Source organism: Leucopleurus acutus (assembly GCF_964270905.1).
Source record: "Leucopleurus acutus genome assembly, chromosome: 5".
Taxonomy (NCBI): Eukaryota; Metazoa; Chordata; class Mammalia; order Artiodactyla; family Delphinidae; genus Leucopleurus; species Leucopleurus acutus.
The window spans coordinates 130,988,528-131,009,914 of NC_139147.1; the positions used below are offsets into that span (position 1 = coordinate 130,988,528).

Here is a 21,387-nt window from a genome sequence, read left to right on the forward strand (position 1 = left end):
AAACTAAAAGTAGAATTACCGTATGATCCAGCAACCACACTCCTGGACATACATCTGGAGAAGACTCTAATTCAAAATAATAATGCACCCCAATGTTCATAGCAGGACTGTTTATAATAGCCAAGGCACGGAAGCAACCTAAATGTCCATGGAAAGATGAATGGATAAAGAAGATGTGAGATACACACACACACACACACACACACACACACACACACACACACACACACTGGAATACTACTAAGCCATAAAAAAGAATGAAATAATGTCATTTGCAGCAACATGGATGGACCTAGAGATTATCACACTAAATGAAGTAAGTCTGACAGAGAAAAGCAAATATCATATGATATCACTTACATGTGGAATCTAAAACAGGAAAAGAATATATATATATATATATATATATATATATATATATATATATATATATATATAAACCTATCACTTTGGTGTGCACTGGAAATTAACAAAACATTGTAAATCAACTCTACTTCAGTAAAAGGAAATGTTTGGGCTTCCCTGGTGGTGCATGTGTCTTTTTGAAATATGGTTTTCTCTGAGTATATGCCCAGTACTGGGATTGCTGGGTCATGTGGTAATTCTATTTTTAGTTTTTTAAGGAACCTCAATACTGTTCTCCATAGTGGCTGTAGTAATTTACATTCTTCCTTTTCTTCAGACCCTCTTCAGCATTTATAGTTTATAGATTTTTTTATGATGGCCATTCTGACTGGTGTGAGGTGATATCTCATTGTAATTTTGATTTGCATTTTGCTAATAATTAGTGATGTTGATCATCTTTTCATGTGCTTTTTGGCCATCTGAATGTCTTCTTTGGAGAAATGTCTATTTTATATCTTCTTTCCATTTTATGATTGGGTTTTTTTTTATATTGAACTGTGTGAGCTGTTTGTATATTTTGCTTTGGGTTTTTTTAAATTAATTTTTATTGGAATATAGTTGCTTTACAATGTGGGATTAGTTTCTGCCATACAACAAAGTGAATCAGCTATATGTATTTTGCCTCTTTTGGATTTCCTTCCCATTTAGGTCACCATAGAGCATTAGGTAGAGGTCCCTGTGCTGTACAGTAGGTTCTCATTAGTTATCTCAAACTCTTCCAAAAATTTGCAGAGGGAGGAACACTCCCAAGCTCATTCTACGAGGCCACCGTCACCCTGATACCAAAACCAGACAAAAGTGTCAGGAAAAAAGAAAATTAAAGGCAATATCACTGAAGAACATAGAGGCAAAAATGCTTAACAAAATGTTTGTATATTTTGGAGATTAATCCCTTGTGGGTCACTTCATTTGCAAATATTTTCTCCTAATCTGTGGGTTGTCTTTTTGTTTTGTTTATGGTTTCCTTTGTTGTGCAAAAACTTTTAAGTTTCATCAGGTCTCATTTGTTTTTTTGTTTGTTTTCATTTTCATTACTCTAGGAGGTGGATCAAAAAAGATCTTGCTGTGATTGATGTCAGAGAGTGTTCTGCCTATGTTTTCCTCTAAGAGTTTTATAGTATGCAGTCTTACATTTAGGTCTCTAATCCATTTTAAGTTTACTTTTGTGTATGGTGTTAGAGAATGTTCTAATTTCATTCTTCTACATGAAGCTGTCCAGTTTTCCCAGCACCACTTATTGAAGAAACTGTCTTTGCTCCATTGTATATTCTGACCTCCTTTGTGATAGATTAGGTGACCATAGGTGTGTGGGTTTATCTATGGACTTTCTATCCTGTTCCATTGATTTATATTTCTGTTTTTGTGCCAGTACCATACAGTTTTGATTAGTGTAGGCTTTGTAGTGTAGTCTGAGGTCAGGGAGCCTGATTCCTCCAGCTCTGGTTTCCTTTCTCAAGACTGCTTTGGCTATTTGGGGTCTTTTGGGTTTCCATACAAATTGTAAAATTTTTGTTTTTATTCTGTGAAAAAATGCTATTGGTAATTTGGTACGGATTACATTGAATGTGTAGATTACTTGTGTAGTATAGTCATTTTTACAATGTTGATTCTTCCAATCCAAGGACATGGTATATCTCTCCATCTGTTTGTGTCATCTTTGATTTCTTTCATCAGTATCTTACAGTTTTCTGAGTACAGGTTTTTTACCTCCTTAGGTAGGTTTATTCCTAGGTGTTTTATTCTTTTTGATGTGATGATAAGTGGGATTGTTTCCTTAACTCCTCTTTGTGATCTTTCATTGTTAGTGTATAGGAATGCAAGAGATTTCTGTGCATTAATTTTGTATCCTCAACTTTACCAAATTCATTGATGAGCTCTAATAATTTTCTGGTAGCATCTTTAGGATTTTCTATGTATAGTATCATGTCATCTGCAAACAGTGACAGTTTTAGTCTTTTCCAATTTGGATTCCTTTTATTTCTTTTTCTTCTCTGATTGCCGTGGCTAGGACTTCCAAAACTATGTTGAATTAAAGTGGCGAGAGTGGACATCCTTGTCTTGTTCCAGATCTTAGAGGAAATGCTTTCAGTTTTTTCACCATTGACAATGATGTTTGCTGTGTGTTTGTCATATATGCCCTTTATCAGGTTCAGGTATGTTACTTCTATGCCCACTTTCTGGAGAGGTTTTATCACAAATGGGTGTTGAATTTTGTCACAAGCTTTTTCTGTATCTATTGTGATGATCATATGGTTTTTATTCTTCAATTTGTTGATGTGGTGTATCACACTGATTTGTTTGCAGATATTGAAAAATCCTCACATCCCTGTGATAAATCCCATTTGATCATGGTGTATGATCCTTTTAATGTATTGTTGGATTCAAATTGCTAGGATTTTGTTGAGGATTTTTGCATCTATGTTCATCAGTGATATTGGCCTGTAGTTTCCTTTTTTTGTGATATCTTTGTCTGGTTTTGGTATCAGGATGATGGCGGCCTTATAGAACGAGCTTGTGAGTGTTCCTTCCTCTGCAACATTTTGGAAGAGTTTCAGAAGGATAGGCATTAACTCTTCTCTAAATGTTTGATACAACTTGCCTGTGAAGCCATCTGGTCCTGGACTTTTGTTTGTTGGAAGATTTTTAAATCACAGTTTCAGTTTCATTACTTGTGATTGTTCGTATTTTCTATGTCTTCCTGGTTCAGTCTTGGAAGGTTGTAGCTTTCTAAGAATTTTTCCTTATGTTCTAGGTTGTCCATTTTATTCACATATAATTGCTTGTAGTAGTCTCTTGTGATCCTTTGTATTTCTGCGGTGTCCATTGTAACTTCTCCTTTTTTTTTATTTCTAAATTTATTGACTCGAGTCTGCTCCCTTTTTTTCTTGATGAGTCTGGCTAAAGGTTTATCAATTTTGTTTACCTTCTCAAACAACAAGTTTTTAGTTTCATTGATCTTTGCTATTGTTTTTTTCATCTCTATTTCATCTATTGCTGCTCTTTATGATTTCTTTCCTTCTACTAACTTTAGGTTCTGTTTGTTCTTCTTTCTCTAGTTGCTTTAGGGGTAAGGTCAGGTTTTATTATTTGAGAGTTTTCTTGTTTCTTGAGGTAACATTGTATAGCTATAAACTTCCCTCTTAGAACTACTTTTGCTGCATCCCATAGGTTTTGGATCATTGTGTTTTCTTTCTTTTTTTTTAATTTAATTTTATTTATTTTTTTATACAACAGGTTCTTGTTAGTCATCAAGTTTATACACATCAGTGTATACCTGTCAAACCCAATTGCCCAATTCATCACACCACCACCACCACCCCCTGCAGCTTTCCCCCCTTGGTGTCCATACGTATGTTCTGTACATCTGTGTCTCAATTTCTACCCTGAACACCAGTTCATCTGTACCATTTTTCTAGGTTCCACATGTATGTGTTAATATACGTTATTTGTTTTTCTCTTTCTGACTTACTTCACTCTGTATGACAGTCTCTAGATTCATCCACGTCTCAACAAATGACCCAATTTCGTTACTTTTCATGGCTGAGTAATATTCCATGGTATATATGTACCAGATCTTCTTTATCCATTGGTCTGTTGATGAGCTTTAAGGTTGTTTCCATGACATGGCTATCGTAAATACTGGTGCAATGAACATTGGGGTGCATGTGTCGTTTTGAATTATGGTTTTCTCTGGGTATATGCCCAGTAGTGGGATTGCTGGATCATATGGTAAGTCTACTTTTAGTTTTTTAAGGAACCTCCATACTGTTCTCCATAGTGGCAGCATTAATTTACATTCCCACCAACAGGACCAGAGGGTTCCCTTTTCTCCACACCCTCTCCAGCATTTTTTGTTTGTAGATTTTCTGATGATGCCCATTCTAACTGGTGTGAGGTGATACCTCATTGTAGTTTTGATTTGCATTTCTCTAATAATTATTGATGTTGAGCAGCTTTTCATGTGCTTCTTGACCATCTGTGTGTCTTCTTTGAAGAAATGTCTATTTAGGTCTTCTGCCCATTTTTGATAGGGTTGTTTGTTTTTTTAATATTGAGCTGCATGGGCTGTTTATATATTTTGGAGATTAATCCTTTGTCCATTGATTTGTTTGCAAATATTTTCTCCCATTCTGAGGGTTGTCTTTTCATATTTTTTATGGTTTCCCTTGCTGTACAAAATCTTTGAAGTTTCATTAGTCCCATTTGTTTATTTTTGTTTTTATTTCCATTACTCTAGGAGGTGGATCAAAAAAGATCTTGCTGTGATTTATGTCAAAGAGTCTTCTTCCTATGTTTTCCTCTAAGAGTTTTGTAGTGTCCAGTCTTACATTGAGGTCTCTAATCCATTTTTAGTTTATTTTTGTGTATGGTGTTAGGGAGTGTTCTAATTTCATTCTCTTACATGTAGCTGTCCAGTTTTCCCAGCACCACTTATTGAAGAGACTGTTTTTCTCCATTGTATATCCTTGCCTCCTTGGTCATATATTTGTTGACCATAGGTGCATGGGTTTATCTCTGGGCTTTCTATCTTGTTCCATTGATCTGTTTCTGTTTTTGTGCCAGTACCATATTGTCTTGATTACTATAGCTTTGTAGTATAGTCTGAAGTCAGGGAGTCTGATTCCTCCAGCTCTGTTTTTTCTCCAGAAGTCTGCTTTGGCTATTCAGGGTCTTTTGTGTCTCCATACAAATTTTAAGATTTTTTTGTTCTAGTTCTGTAAAAAAAATTGCCATTGGTAATTTGACAGGGATTACACTGAATCTGTAGATTGCTTTGGGTAGTATAGTCATTTTCATAATGTTGATTCTTCCAATCCAAGAACATGGTATATCCCTCCATCTGTTGGTATCATTTAATTTCTTTCATCAGTGTTGGGTGCATATATATTTATTATTGTTATATCTTCTTTTTTTTTTTTTTTTTTTTTTGGTACGTGGGCCTCTCACTGTTGTGGCCTCTCCCGTTGTGGAGAACAGGCTCTGGACGTGCAGGCTCAGTGGCCATGGCTCACGGGACCAGCCGCTCCGCGGCATGTGGGACCTTCCTGGACTGGGGCACGAACCCGTGTCCCCTGCATTGGCAGGTGGACTCTCATCCACTGCACCACCAGGGAAGCCCATATCTTCTTCTTGCATTGATCCCTTGATCATTATGTAGTATCCTTCCTTGTCACTTGTAACAGTATTTATTTTAACATCTATTTTGTCTGATATGAGTATTGCTACTCCAGTTTTCTTTTTTCTTTCTTTTCTTTCTTTTCTATTCCCTCACTTTCAGTCTGTATGTGTCCCTACGTCTAAAGTGGGTCTCTTGTAGACAGCATGTATATGGGTCTTGTTTTTGTATCCATTCTGCCCGTCTGTGTGTTTTGGTTGGAGCATTTAATCCATCCATATTGAAGGAAATTATCGTTATGTATGTTCCTATTACCATTTTCTTAATTTCTTTGGGTTTGTTTTTGTAGGTCTTTCTTCTTCTCTTCCTCTTTTGTTCTCTTCTCTTGTGGTTTGATGAACATCTTTTTTTTTTTTTCGATGAACATCTTTAGTTTTGCTTCTGGTTTGCTTTTTTTTTGTATGTGTATATCTATTGTAGGTTTTTGGTTTGCTGCTCCCATGAGGTTTTGATATAGCAGTCTATATATGTACAAGTTTGTTTTAAGTTGCTGGTCTCTTTCCCACGTAGTGAAGTTCCTTTAGCATTTGTTGTAAAGCTGATTTGGTGTTGCTGGATTCTTTTAGCTTTTGCTTGTCTAAAACTTTTGATTTCTCTGTCAAATCTGTATAGAGCCTTACTGGGTATTCTTGGTTGTAGATTTTTCCCTTTCATCACTGGAAATATATCAATCACTCCCTTTTGGCATGCAGACTTTCTGCTGAAAAATCATCTGATAACCTTATGGGGATTCTGTTGTATGTTATTTGTTGCTTTTCCCTTGTGGTTTTTAATATTTTTTCTTTGTCTTTAATTTTTGTCAGTTTGATTAATATGTGTTTTCATGTGTTCCTCCTTGGATTCAGCCTGTATGGGACTCTACATTTCCTGGACTTGAGTGAGTGTTTCCTTTCTCATGTTAGGGAAGTTTTTGGCTATAATATCTTCAAATATTTTCTCAGGCCCTTTCTTTATCTCTTCTCCTTCTGGGACCCCTATAGTACAAATGTTGGTGTGTTTAATGTTGTCCCAGAGTTCTCTGAGGCTGTCTTCATTTCTTTTCATTCTTTTTTGTTTATTCTGTTCTGAGGCAGTGATTTCCACCATTCTGTCTTCCAGGTCACGTATCCATTCTTCTGCCTCAGATATTCTGCTATTGATTCCTTCTAGTGTATTTTTCATTTCAGCTATTGTATTCTTCATCTTTGTTTTTCTTTAAATCTTCTAGCTCCTTGTTAAACATTTCTTGTATGTTCTCAATCTGGGCTCCTATCTTTTTCTGAGATTTTGGATCTTTTTTTTTTTTTTTGTGTGGTATGCGGGCCTCTCACTGTTGTGGCCTCTCCCGTTGCAGAGCACAGGCTCCAGACACGCAGGCTCAGTGGCCATGGCTCACAGGCCCAGCTGCTCTGCAGCACATGGGATCTTCCCGGACCAGGGCACGAACCCGTGTCCCCTGCATCGGCAGGTGGACTCTCAACCACTGCACCACCAGGGAAGCCCTTTGTATCATTTTTACTATCATTACTGTGAATTGTTTTTCAGGTACATTGTCTGTCTCCTCTTCATTTAGTGTTCTTATGGGTTTTTATCTTGTTCTTGTGGGGTTTTATCTTGTTCCTTCATATTTCTCTGTTATCTCATGTGTCTAACTTTCTGTGTTTCTGATATTCTTTCCACAGGCTGCAGGATCATAGTTCCTCTTGCTTTGGATGTCTGCTCCTGGTAGTTGAGGTTGGTCCAGGAATTTATGCAGGCTTCCTGGTGGGAGGGACTTGTGCCTGCCCTCTGGTGTGTGGACCTGGGCCTTGTCCCTCTGATGGGAAGGGCCCTGTCAAAGAGTGTGTTTTGAGGTGGCTGTGAGCTCAGTATGACTTTAGGCAGCCTGTCTCCTGATTGGTGTGGCTGTGTTCCTGTCTTGTTGTTTGGCCTGAGGCTTTCCACCACTGAGGCCTACAGGTTGTTGGGTGGAGTCAGGTCTTGGTGCTGAAATGGGGACCTCTGGAAGAGCTCATGCTGATCAATATTCCCTGGGGCTTCTGCTACCAGTGTCCTTGAGCCCACAGTGAACTATAGTCCACCTTCGCCTCCCCAGGAGATCCACCAAGACTCCTATGTAGGTGTCACTCAAGGTCCTATGGAGGTACTTCTTTGTGCTGGGTCCCAGTTCATGTGAGGCCTTGTGTGCACACTCGCAGAGTTGAGTCTCTGTTTCCCCTAGCCCTGTGGAGCTCCTGCACCCAAGCCCTGCTGGGCTTCAAGGCTTAATGCTCTGGGGATTCTTCTTCTCAATGCCAGACACTTAGACTGTCTTGGCGGGCTATTTTTATGTGGGAACATCCCTGTATAGCCTGAGTAGGTTTAATATTTTTTGGTGCAAGGGCTATTTTTAGTACAGATGTCTGCCACCTCTTTCCTCAGTGTATGCTGGTCATTATCCCCTTGTTAGGAGGTGTAACTGATGTTATGGTGACCAGGGCCTGCACTGGATATTGAACAGGGCATCCCCTTTGCTCTGTGGTTGTCACTGCCCTGACAGAGGTGGGGTCTGTTCCTTAGTTGTCATAGTATAGGCCCCAAGATCTGTTCCTTAGCTGTGTTTCTGATCTGTGGTGCAAGGTAGGCAGGATTGGAGCACTCCCACTGGGAGGGAAGCCACTCAGTATTCCTCTTCTGGAGCTGTTCACCTGTAGGTGTGCTCTGTCATGTCACCTTTCACCCATTGTGTGAGCTCTCAGATTACACTACTGTTGGCCCCACTCCTGGCCTCACCTTAACCATAGGTATGCTGGCAATTGGCCCTGGTGTCTCTCAGACATCGTTTTCACCATGCCACAAGCATAGATCCACTAAAGTCAGGTCCCAGGATTGCAGTAATCATGGATTTGGACCTGCTGTGGGCGCTATGTGAGCAGCTCAGACTGTGGCCTGACCTAACACCCATATGTATGTGCCCACGAAGTCTACAGCTGCTAAAGCTAGACCTGTCTTGGCTGGGAGCATTCGTTGTCCATTCAGATGTTCTGTAGGTGCTGAGTTTACAAAGCCAGTCGTGGGAGTGTCAATTTGCTGTTTGTGCAGCTGTGAGGAGAGATGTCAGCTTTTCTTCCTTAGCTACATGGCCCCTGGGGCTCAGCTGTGGTTTCAGCCCCACCTCTGCATGTGGGTCACCAACAGGGGTCTGCTCCAGAGGCTTCCCTGTAGTACATGAGTCCACCCCAGTGAGGAGGGGGCATGGAGGTTGTGGCAGCCAGGGTTGCGAGAGTGCTCCCCATAGGGGGGACTGGATACAGAGGAGGAGGTGGTGGCCACTGGGGTCACGGGAGCCCTGGTGGGGACGGGTCCCGTGGGAGAGCTGGTGGCTTCAGGAGGGAGAAACTAGCCATTTTCTTAACCATATCTCTTATTCACTGAAACCAACTTTACCATATATTAATTTTCTATATGCATGTATGCATGTTTCTGGAATTTATATTCTTTCCCCTCATTGATCTCTCTATTCATGAACTATACAAAACTGATTTAACTCCTGAAGAGCTATAAAAATCACCAAGTTAATATATATACCTATTTGTGTGCCTTTAGTAGATATATTATTATTTTTAGAAATAATATAGAAAAACCTTTTATTTTCTTAGTCATTCACAAAATAACTTTTGCATCTCTTTGACTTTCCATGAAGTAAGAAGCAATATATGATAGAAATTTAGATGCTTCTCTGTGCCTTGCTTTCCTTATACTGGGAAATTAGATGAATTAATTCATGTTTATCTCTTAGAGTGGGCATATAATAAGTACCCAGTGTTAGCTATTATTTTTAAAAATGGGTAAATTAGGACTCCTATATTTCTCTCTACCTCTTTTACCACTATTCTATCCTCATGCCCTTCTGCCAACTTTTGTGAGGTTTTATCATCTCTTCTGTAACCATAATTAATCCTTTCATGGTGTGTCCATTGGTTGAGTCTAAAATTGAAAATATCAATACACATTGTTTCCATTATTGTGATTTGTTAATATTGATTTCAAAGTGTCTTTAATTTAATTTTTAATCATGTGTCTTCATCAAGTCACTAATATTATCTATCTTCCTAAACATATTCTATTCATGGTAAGGGATGCAATGTAATTATTGTAGATACATTTCCCAGAACCCTCTGAATTTTTATTTCAATCTGGACCAGGTGCTCTCTGGGATAGATGCCAACCTGTCATCCTGACTTCTTGTCCTGGATTAGAGTCAGTTATCTTGGATCTCCAGTCTTTACCTTTCTTGAATTTTATTCTTGTTTTGGCTAAAGAATATCTTCAAAAGTAATTTTCTTAAAAGCATGCATGAGGAATAAGCCTACTGAATTTTTACAAGTCTGAAAGTGACTTAATTTTCCCTCTCATTTGATTGACATGTTTACTGGATATATAATATTAAGTTCATAATTATTTTTTTTCTCAGAATTGAAGCTATAGCATCCAGGCATTTTTGTTTTTGTTGTTTATAAGCAATATGAATTTATTTAAATACTTTGGAAACACCCCCCTGCCCCCACAAATGATGCCTGCACCTAAAAGTTACATAAAAATGACCCAAAATATTTTAAAATAATAGATTTGAAGGTCATTTGTAGTTTTTCCCTCTTAACAAGAGTGCATTCAGCTGGACAGTATATTACAAACCATATCAAATCATGTTAAGGCAGATGATGAATCTGGTTGCATTTGTTATGACTCCCAGGAGCAAGTGATATTGTGGGAGTTGGGCATTCTTCCTCCCAGGTGTGTGGTCAGTTGGCCCAGGAAAGGGCAGTCCTGGAGGCAGCAGGTAGAGAGCCAGGCCCTGCCTGTCTTGTCACTGCTCATTCTCAGTCACTTTTCTGTGACTGAAGTGGATATGGAACCCTGGCCCTTGTTGGCATCACTGATGCACACCCACTGCCAGTTGACTGACTCCTTCCACAGGGTCACGTTATTGTCTCTGCCTGAGATAGCCAGGACGTTGGCTGTGATGGACAAGCTCACATGCCATACAACATCATTGAACTTGTGCAACAGTTTGGGAGACCATGTATTGCCCGTGGCATCATCACAGGTACAACTGAACACTCGACCATCCTGGGAGCAGCTGGCAATGGTGCTGGTAGGCAGGCCAATGGAGCTGGCCCAGGCCATGTCTCAAACCCAGTCACTGTGTGCTTTCAACTTCTGCTCTTCCTTCCACTGGCTGTCCTCCTCCTCCTTCCACAGTTTGATGAGGTTGTCACAGCCGCCTGATGCATATTTCTTGACGTAGTTGGACTTCTGCCCAGATGGCTGGTCTATGAAGCTTCCAGGCATGACAGCAGGGGCCCATCTCACTGCTTTGAAGCCAGTAGTGTGAGCGTTATTGATCTTCTTCACTTCCCACTGGCCCAACATGGAATAGGTCAGTAGGGAGATGGCCCCATTGAAGCTCCCATAGGCCAGGATCAGGCCCCTGATACCCAACTGAATGTGCTGTAAAAATATCTGTGATTTTTATTGGTAACAAAGTCACAGGTATTGCTATAACTCCTGTAGTTTGTGCCTACATTCAGAATGGATAGAAATGCTAAAGTTTAGAGATTGGAGAAAATAAAAATATGATTTATTTCCTTCCAAGTTCACAGACCTCCTAAATTTTATCCATGGACTCTTAGTGATGAACCCGTGAGTTAGAGTAAAAGCTTTTTGAGGTGTGGAAGACTGTATGTTCCAAAGATGACAGCAATAATGTTTCCCACCCCCTCATGCTCTTTCACTATATGACCTTGATACTCTCCCATCAGCAGGTAGAATATTTTTCCACCCCCTTGAATCTGGGTGAGCCCATGACACTTTTGAACAACAGCATATGTTAGAAGTGATGCTATACCAGTCTGAGCATAACTCTTAACTGAGCTGTCCACTTCTGCTTCCTTCCTCATAGAAGCAAGACACCATGTAAGACGTGCAGTTATCCTAGATCACCATGCTGCAAAAAGCCCAAGCTATATGAAGAGGCCCTGGAGGATAAAATACCATATGGAGGAAAAAGGTGACCAAGAAACACAAGTATCAGACCCCCAAGTGAAGAAGCCATCTTGGAAATGGGTCCTTTAGTTCTTGCCACCCTACTTGCTGCCACATGGATCAGAGGTGAACTGTCCCTCTAGGCTCTTCCAGGATTCCTGACACATAAAATTGTGGGCAAAATAAATTGCCTGTTTTAAGCCACTGAATTTTGGGGTAGTTAGTTTGGCAGTGATAGGTAATGGGCAATCATGTATCCTTCACATTGATTAGCAAACTGACAGGCATAAATGAGGGGCTCAGGAATGGTTGACAAATTGAGAATTGCGTGGCATTTTGGTGTCAGTAGGAACCACAGGGAGTAATATAATGTGATGAAAGTATATTGTCTAATAGATGGCCTATGGTTCGAAGGTACCTCAGCCCCCTTTCCAAGACCTCAGATTAGCCAAATCCTTCCCAAATGCTGACTCCTCGATTGGTCTCCAAAGGTTACAGTCTCTTCATAGAAGAGTATATATAGGATGATTAAAGAGCACATAATGAAAATGCACGTTAGAATGGTGTAGTTGTACTGGAAGCAATCTCTGTGCATCTGAAAACTTGGTCTGGGTCTGGAAACAGACCTCAAGGGGCACTATTGTATCATGGCTATGAGCACAGGCTCTGAAGTCAGTGTGTTATGGCGGAAATCTGGGTCAGCCGTAGAGCCTGCTCTGTGACTAGGACATGCAAGTCTTTCTGTGTCTCAGTTTACACATCTGTAAAATGTATATAAAACAGTATCCTCCTCATAGGTGTATAGTGAGATTCAAATAAGTTAATACATTTGGTTGGCACATATAGCTCCCACTGAAAACCAAATGGACCTCTCTTGAATACTTTCAGTGACTCTTGAATTATTTAGGTGGTTCCTAAATTATTTAGGTGGTTCCTAAATGCCACATGTGGTTTTTAGATACTGCACATATCAACTTTTTATGAAAACGGTAGTCTATATTTATTTTAATCTATATTAGAAAATTTATAGCCAGCACTTCTGAGTTCATATATAGGATAGGATAACATTATAAAATATATTAAGCCATAAATAATATAGCTAAGGCCCAAATGGTAAAGATGAAACTGAAATGCTTGAAATTGGCATGTGGGAGCTGCAAATCTGGGAGTCTGCAAAGGAGAGAGGAACAGAGAAATGAAGTCATTTATTCATGTGCAATGAACCAGCATCAAATGCCATCAATTCTTTGCCTCAGTCTATTTTATTTCACATTTGACCACTCTATAATGGGCACACTATTTAAAGCCTAGATCTGCCTTCCAAAAGAGCAATGTATCTTTAATGGGGAAAGCTGTAATATTTTCATTTCAGCATGTTTCCCTGGAAAAGATCATTAATTGTGGTCTACAGAACACTGGTCTACAAAATTTTTGTGTTAATTTGGTAAAAGTAAGTTTTCATTAGATGGACTAATTTTATTTTCATGAGCTCTGGTGTTTGGAAACCTGTCCCTGTCCCTATCTTTTAGTTGCTATCCATTGCAGGGGAGATAGTTTGCATCTTGAATTCAACCAATTTAACTAACTGCTTAAAAAATACCCACAACTTTCTAGAGGAACATACTAGAATCCAGATCCTCTATAACATATCATTTACAATGTTTAAAACACAATCCAAAATTATTCTATATACAAAGAAACAGGAAAATGTAACCTAAAAAGGCAATGAATTAAGACTGATCGTGAGAGAACCAAGATGGTGCAATTAGCAAAAGAGAATTTTAAAGCAGAATTGTTTAAAGCAAACATCTTATTAAAGATGTTTGTCGGGAAAATAGATATACAAAACTAGGAAACCAACACCAGCCATCCCTACTAATCTACAAAGTTCTTCATTTGTGGATTACAATTCACAAGAATTTGAGACAAACCTGGAGCATGAAAGAGAAGGTCCAAGATTAATAAATTCAAACAACTGAGCCCAGAGAAAACTGAGATAATTTAGGGAGCAGAGGAGAACTTGAAAAAATTCTAAGTAGCATTCTTGAAGACATTCAAGAATAGATTGCATTCCTAAAATAAGAAGGGGCCACAATGAAAAATGAACAATCAATGAATAGGGAAGAATTCTTGGAAATAAAAAAGAAATAATTGTTGCTGAAGACCAAGTTGGTGTTCTGGAAAATGAAATTTCTTAGAATGCAGAAAAATAAGACAAAAATCTGGAAAATGTGAGAGAAAATTGAGGCATGGAGAATACCAAGAAATTCAAGTTCTACACAAAGTTTCCTTGATATCAGACTTCTTGTCAGCAGACCTGTATGCTAGAAGACAACAGAATACTGAATTCAAATTCTGAGGGAAATGATTTTTCAATAGGAAAATTTATACCCAGCTGACTGATAGGTAAGCGGGAGGGCATTATATAGACATATTAGAACCAGAAAACTTAGAGCCCATGCACCCATAAAAAAAAAAAAAAACTTCAAGGAAGGGGAAAAAGAATACAAGAAAGAGGACTCCATGGGTTATAAGAGCAGTAAAACATGTAAAAATTTCATAAAATAAAAGTAATTCATAAAATTCATGCTAATCGCTAGGAGAACTAAAACCAGACATTCTTGACAACATTGCCTCTGATGATTGGAAGTGTATAAGAAGACCTTTTATTTTGTATTTTATACTCTTCTTTATTATCTGCATTTATTTTTGTTTTGGATACAATTACTTGTAATAAAAATTTAATAAAACTTTAAAAAGTCACCCCCTCCCTTTGCAATATAGCAGTACTTATTTTCTACATGTGTTGTCAAATTCCTTCTTCAAACATTTAATAAGAAGAAAAATTAGTGTGCATGTTTGCATTAAACCTACTTAAGAGTTAAAAAAGAGATTTATTTATACCTTCTGATTGAGTCCTATTTCTTAAGAATCATCCTATATCATACTAATTCTAGTCTAATTTTTCCCATTATCCAGTCTTCTTTAATCTATGTCTTTGTCACCCCTTGTAAGCTTTTGCTCTTTGAAGGCAAAAGGCTGATTGGAATTTGACTTCTTATTTTTCTCTGGACATTTGTGCCAGAGAATATGACTATCCTTTGCAGAACAGTTTCCTTTCAGCTGAATGAGAAGCCCGCACCAGGATGACCTGGTGTTCATTCATCAGTCAGTCTGGCAGCTGTCCCTGGGTCACTGTGAGTTCAGACCCTTCTCTAGGCAGGCTCAAAAGATGGGGTGATGCCCACAAGGTGAAAACCTGTCCTTTGAATGTTGCATCACTGAGGAATGCTGCAGCACAGGGGATTGGCCTGGCATGTCCGCCCTTATTCAGCCATCTGTTCAGATGTTTCCACAGAGTCTCTCTGTCAGCAGGGCCTGTGGCGGATGAGGATAAACAGCAGCACGATTAGGACACCAGACACCAGGCAAAAGACAATGGCAAGGATGATCCTTACAACTGTGAGAAAATACGAAGAACATTATTGTAAAGTAATGGATTAGGAAAACATGAGGATAATAAAATTAACTGATTAGGAAAATATGAAGATCACATATCATTGCTGATTTCTGCCTTCATGTAAAATTTCAGTGCCATTTCTGAAACAGCCATGAAATCAGCATAGTGTGGTGAAAAGAGCACTGGACTAAGAAATAGGAAATGACCTAGGTTCCAGTTCCAGCATGACTTTTGACCTTTGGGCCTCAGCTCTTCCACTATAAAGTAAAGGTAATTGACTGAAGTATTTCTAAGGTCCTCTTTCAGCAATAACTTCATGCATTTTTCTACAGTTAAAATTATTGGGCCTCCCTGGTGGCTCAGTGGTTAGGAATCCGCCTGCCAATGTAGGGGACATGGGTTCGAGCCCTGGTCCGGGAAGATCCCACATGCCACAGAGCAACAAAGCCCGTGTGCCACAACTACTGAGTCTGCATTCTAGAGCCCATGAGCCACAACTACTGAGCCTATGTGCCACAGCTACTGAAGCCCACATGTCTAGAGCCCGTGCTCCGCAACAAGAGAAGCCACCACAATGAGAAACTTTTGTGTGGTAATGAAGAGTAACGCCCGATCACCGCAACTAGAGAAAGCCCATGTGCAGCAACAAAGACCTGATGCAGACAAAAATAAATAAATAAATTTATTTTTAAAAAGTATCAATTGTTCATGGTGTCAGGGTCAAAGGGAATTCTGAATACTGTCATCAGTAATTGGGTCTAAAATAAATGGAATATCAATACTCTTTGAATTTAATTTTCAGTAAATATCTTTTAGAGAAGAAACTGAGCACATGTTGACTATGGTAAGAATTTTTAGGATAACTGTGTACTATTGCTATTTTGTACCTTTATTTACACATATCCCTTTGATAGCTGACCAGTCATGAAGCAGATATATGGGGTTGTTTTTTATGAGATGCTATTCATTATTTCATCTGGAAAGATACTTCTCCCACCCAACACACACCCTAGTCCACTATAGTATATACATCATAAATATCTGCTTGCACTATCTCTAAATGTATGTCTGATTTTCATTGTAAAAATATGGGATTGCTAGTTGGTTTAGGCAATAGGAGAGGAAACATATTTCTGATCCTGGCAGCCCTGTCTACAGAACCCTACTGCTCCATGGAACACAGTTGAAAATCACATATTTAGCTTAACCTTATCATTGTAGAGATGAAAAAAATGAGAAGCAGAGAGATTAGATAATTTGGCTAAGATTAAGCAGATAATTGCATTTGGGTTGAAATACATTGGGTCTTATAAGTCTCATGAGTTTAAAACCATCTATTCACTAATGACTGCCAAATTTAAATCTTCCCCAAACTCAAGGCTCAGATATCCAACTGTTTATTCAACTCATTCCCTGGGACATCTAATAGGCACTTCAATCTCAACAAGTCCAAAACTGAGCTCCTAGACCCCTTGCTCCCCACTACCCTCCCCTGCCAAATCTGTTCTTCCCACAGCCTCCCCCATCTCAGTTGATGGAAACTTCCTACTTCTAGAATCTCAGCCCCCAAATCTTGGAGTCTCCCTTGATTCCTCCCTTTCTCTCACATCCTATACCTAATCTCTCAGGAAATCCTGTTGGTTCTACCAAAAACTATATCCAGAAACCAATGATTCAGCCACCAGTCTGGTTTGAACCACCATCATTTTTTTTTTTTTGATGTGGACCATTTTTAAAGTCTTTATTGAATTTGTTACAATACTGCTTCTGTTTTATGTTTTGGTTTTTTTGGTCACAAGTCATGTGGGATCTTAGCTCCTCAACCTGGGATTGAACCCACATCCCCTGCATTGGAAGGTGTAGCCTTAACCACTGGACCACCAGGGAAATCCCCAACCACCGTCATCTTTTTATGGGATCAGTACCATGCCCTCCTACTTGTTCCTAGCTTCTATCCTTTCTCCCTACAATCTATTTTCAACACAGTAGCCAAATGGCTTCAAGTCAAATCATGCCACTCCTCTACTTAAAACAAAGTCTGCAATGAATGCTCATCTCACTAAGAATGAAAGCCAAAATCCTGATAACAGTTTACGAGGCTCTATATCATCTTGCCTTATTAACCTCTTGGATTTCCTCTCCTACACGCTCCCTTCACTTACTCTCTTTTGGCCACACAGGCCTTCTTGTTCCTCAAACACGCCAGGCATTCTCCCCCTTACCACCTTTGCTATAGTTGTTACCATTGCCTAGATGCTCTTCTCACAAATCCCTGCACCAGGTAACTCCACCACCTTCCTTGCTCAAATCTTATCTTCTCAACGAGGGCTTTCTATTTAAAAATGTAACCTATATGTCCTCTCCCCACACCTATCCCCACTTAACACATGTGATCCTCACCTTCCAAAATACTTATTTATTATGTTTATTATTTATTATCCATCTCTCCTTCCCTCTAACAGAATGTATGCTTCATGAAGGGAGGAACATTTGTCTTTTTTGTTCATGAACATACCCCAAGCACTTACAACAGGACCTCACACAAAGCAGGAGCTCAGTAAATATTTGTGGAAAGAATGAATGATCTAGAACTCATAGGTTCTCAATTCTTAGTTCAGTGTTTTTCTCATGATGTCAGGATGCCTCTTGGTGCCGTGAGAAGGTGAATATTAATCAAATTAGATCTTGGTGGACCAGTGCCATTAGCACCGCAGATGGAGTTAATGTAAAGTTGGAGGGAAATAAACAGAATTGAGGAAGAAAGGAAAGGACTAAATGAAAATGAGGGAAGAAGGCAAGAGACTAATGCTTCTTTAAAATTAATGGCCATGGCTGACTTTCTGTATTTGGAAATTTATTTTCAATTTTTTTTTGGTCTATGTTGTAATATGCTTTCTGAATCTTTTTTCTTCCTTTTCTCCTTCCTAGATATACAGTGAGCACACACCATATGGCAGGCCAGCTGTGTGTTGGGTTCTGGGGTTTCATGATCCTTGCTCGTAAGGAGATAAATATCTGATGCGAGAACCAGATAGATAATTATGAGGTGATGTGATAAATAGTAAAGTAGAGGTGTAAAAGATATGCCATTGGAACAGAGAGAAAGTTGAAATGAACAAAAAGTGTTCATTTGGAAGAGAGTTTGGAAAGTCTTCTGAGAAAATGATAAGATTTGAGCTGGCCTTTGAGGTAAATAAACTTTTGTCATGAGACAGAATGAATTGCACGAGAGTGTCTTTGGGCAATAATGAGCAATTGCCTGTGCCTGGAATATAGGTTGTGGCGAGGTGAGACCAGATATGTAGGTTGAGGGTCAGGTTTTAGAAGGTCTGGTTTATCATGGGGCAAATGGAAATCATCAGCAATTATTACACATGGAAGTGACATGACCCAGCAAAACTGGAAAAAGAAAAGATGGTGGAGATATTCTCGGCCTGATAGCTATTAAAATGCCTTTGACAAGATACTGAGGGCTCAGCACTGGAAGTGTGGCCCTGAGAATGCAGATGAGGGAATTCAAGAGATGCTGCTAAAGTATAATTGAAAGGCTTTGTCATGGACTAAATATACTGGTAAAGGAGATGTTGTGGTCAAGGCCACCCCATAGGTTCCAGGTTGGGTGAATGAGAAGATGATTAAGCTGTGAAGTGAGATTGAAAGCACATTAGAAAGGATCCATTTGGAGTAGAGGAGATAATAAAATTTGTTTCAAATGTAGGATTGAGATGGGTTATTATCCTGGTAGAGATGATCAGTAGGCAGCTGGAAAAAAACAGGTCTAGAATTCTATATATAGATATGAAAATAAGGATTAGAGAAGTAGAAGATAGAGTCCTGGGTAATACTGATGCATGGTGACTGGAATAAGAAAACAAGGGACACCATCATTTAGGGAGTTGATAGAAGTTACCAATCCAACAGAAACTCAACAAAATTCTGAGAACAAAGAGAAGACTCAGAAGAGGTTTTTTCTCTCTCTCTCTTTCCTTCTCCTCCATGCTTATTTTTAAAAATTATATGCTCCCTTGTACTGTAAAACATTTTGTGAGTTTGTTTAGAGGAATGTCCTGGAATCTGAGAAAAGAGAGTGATTAATTGTATCTTATTTCAAAGAGGTCTAATGTGGGTAATGACTGACAAGATGTCCTACTACATGGGGAAAGCTGCTGAAGGCAGTGTGAATTGGTACTACTTTTTGGAAAACTATTTTGGCAATATGTGTCAAAAGCCTCTTCCTGGTGCCATTAATCCCCAAGTCCAGTCTACTCTACTTTTCTCTCTTTGAATATTTTTGCTTTTCTCCTTCACTTTTACCAATTTTTTTGATTATTTCAACAGCTTCCCAACTGTTCTTCCCCCACCCACTTTTCTTCAATCCATTCTCCCACTAGACCCAAAGAGGTCTGTCTAAAACAAGAGGCCAGTCACATCATCTGTCCACTGCCTAAAATCTTTTAATGACCAGAACTACTCAACTTGACCTATGAGACACTTAATGCCTGCCTCTCTAGCATCTTTGCATTCTCACTAGAGATACTTTTTCCAGTACCTAAAATGCCCCATGCTGTCTTTAGCCTCTTGGCCTTTATGTATTTTCCCTGTTTGTCTATAACATTCTCCTCTCTCATTTCCACTCATCTAGTTAATTCCTTGTCTCCTTCAGGTTTGTGTTTAAACATCTCCCACTTTGAAAAGACTTTTCTGACCCCTTAGAATTAGGCTAGTTGCCTCTGCTATATGTTTTTATAGTTATCTGTGTGTTCTTCATTATAGTACTCACCATGCTGGATTGTTTGAGCTTGTCAAATTCTCTATCTCTCTGTCCTCCTTGCCTGCCTCCCCACATCTGTAACAAACTCTACAAGTCACATAAGGAGATTTTGCTGGTCTTGCTGCTGTTTCCTTATCAAACTTAATGCCTGGAGAGTGTTATAGGCTTGAATCTCGACACTACCACTCATGGTTCTTTTGTGACGTTCAGTTTTCTTCCCTATAAAATGGGGATGTGTGATTTTGACAGGAAAAGGGAAAGAGGCCACTGAATTAGGCATGGATGACTTTCAAAAGGGAAGTTTCAAAAAAGAGATGAAGGAAGGATGAATATCATTTTACAGAATAGTTCAGGAGTGAGAAGGAGAGGAGGAAATAGAGTTGGAGAATGTAAATTTTTAGTTTGAGAAAATTGGGATTGACGAGAATGAGATGGAGCAGGCACTTGAAGGTGCTCTTGATAAGAGACTTGAATATTTTCTTAGCCGAGGGGACAGAGCCAGAGCAGAGGAAGAAAATGAAGCTAATAGGAGATTCATCGAGGTCCAAGGAGACTGTAGAGGTGGGATCATATGCCTGAGGAGAGGAATTAAGTTATTCAAGGAGGAGCATGTTTTCCTGAGGGACAGCAGGAAAGACAGGTGAAAGCTACTGAGATATTTTGAGGCAGTGACAGGAGAACTGAAAGAGTTTTCAGTGGATTATTTTGATCTTCTCAGGACACTTCATGAGAATTAAAGAAAAGATGGAATTAGAAGTTTGGGAAAATCAACAAGACCTTCCTGTAGAAAACAGGGAAAGAGTCCAGTAAGGGTGAATACATTTATCATGCTGTGTTGAAAGATCCAGCTGAGGTTGGACTAGAAATGTCCACATTCATAGTTTGAAATGGTGATAGTTGGTTTCATTTAGCTACACTCATCAGATCAGAATGAAGAAGCTGTGTGGTTGATTTGATCTAGGGGTGGGTATCAGTGAAGCAGTCAGTGTATGGGGAAGGCCATTATTATGACTGTCAGAATTGCCTAGGTTGAGGGCAGGAGTGGGGGTGATGAGTGAGTTGGGGTTTACCAAAGCAAGTTACCAATGTCACTAATGAATGATGAGACATCTCCTGGGAAATTCATGATAATAACAAGGATGTGAAAAAGGTATAGTAATCAGATGGCCTCATCTCTGAGGAAGTAGGGGTGCTGGAAGGGATATTATTGAACAGGGGCTTTAAATAGAAATGGGAGAACAGGAGAATGCCAAAGTGACTATGCTGGAAACAGAGGCCAAAGACACAGACACAGTGGTATAAATATACAGATATATAGTCAATGAGTGGGTCTTTACAGTGCAGTTACATTCAAGGCTCATTCATAGCTTCTCTCCCCCATTTATTGAACAACTGACATCCAGGCTTCTGACATCCGGGCCCAGCCATGAGGAAATCAGGCTAGGTATGGAGGGTGGAACATTTGTTCAATTAGCAAATATTGATTAAAGGCACCAGGTTCTCAGCATTGCCTACTGGCTGAAGATTCAAGGAGGAAAAAAGTATGGATCCTGCCTGTAAGAAGCTCATGGT

The 21,387-nt window shown here is 39.3% G+C and overlaps 1 protein-coding gene and 2 pseudogenes across 3 annotated transcripts in view; 1 reads left to right on the forward strand and 2 right to left on the reverse strand.

Moving 5' to 3' along the window:
- LOC309961725 (ras-related protein Rap-1b-like) overlaps positions 1–21,387 on the forward strand; it is a 151,157-nt pseudogene that overhangs the window by 61,040 nt on the left and 68,730 nt on the right. The window lies entirely within an intron of this gene.
- On the reverse strand, positions 10,424–11,701 carry LOC309961807 (protein SEC13 homolog; annotated as a pseudogene). The gene is made up of 2 exons: positions 11,690–11,701; positions 10,424–11,062 (listed from the first exon to the last, which is right to left on the reverse strand). The product of its transcript is annotated as a protein SEC13 homolog (transcript).
- Positions 14,953–21,387, reverse strand: part of ACP3 (acid phosphatase 3) — a gene marked incomplete at both ends in the record, with an annotated part of 50,564 nt that continues 44,129 nt past the window's right edge. The window contains one exon of the mRNA XM_082839332.1: positions 14,953–15,044. Coding sequence (XP_082695458.1) covers positions 14,953–15,044 — 92 coding nt within the window. The remainder of the gene's footprint in view (positions 15,045–21,387) is intronic.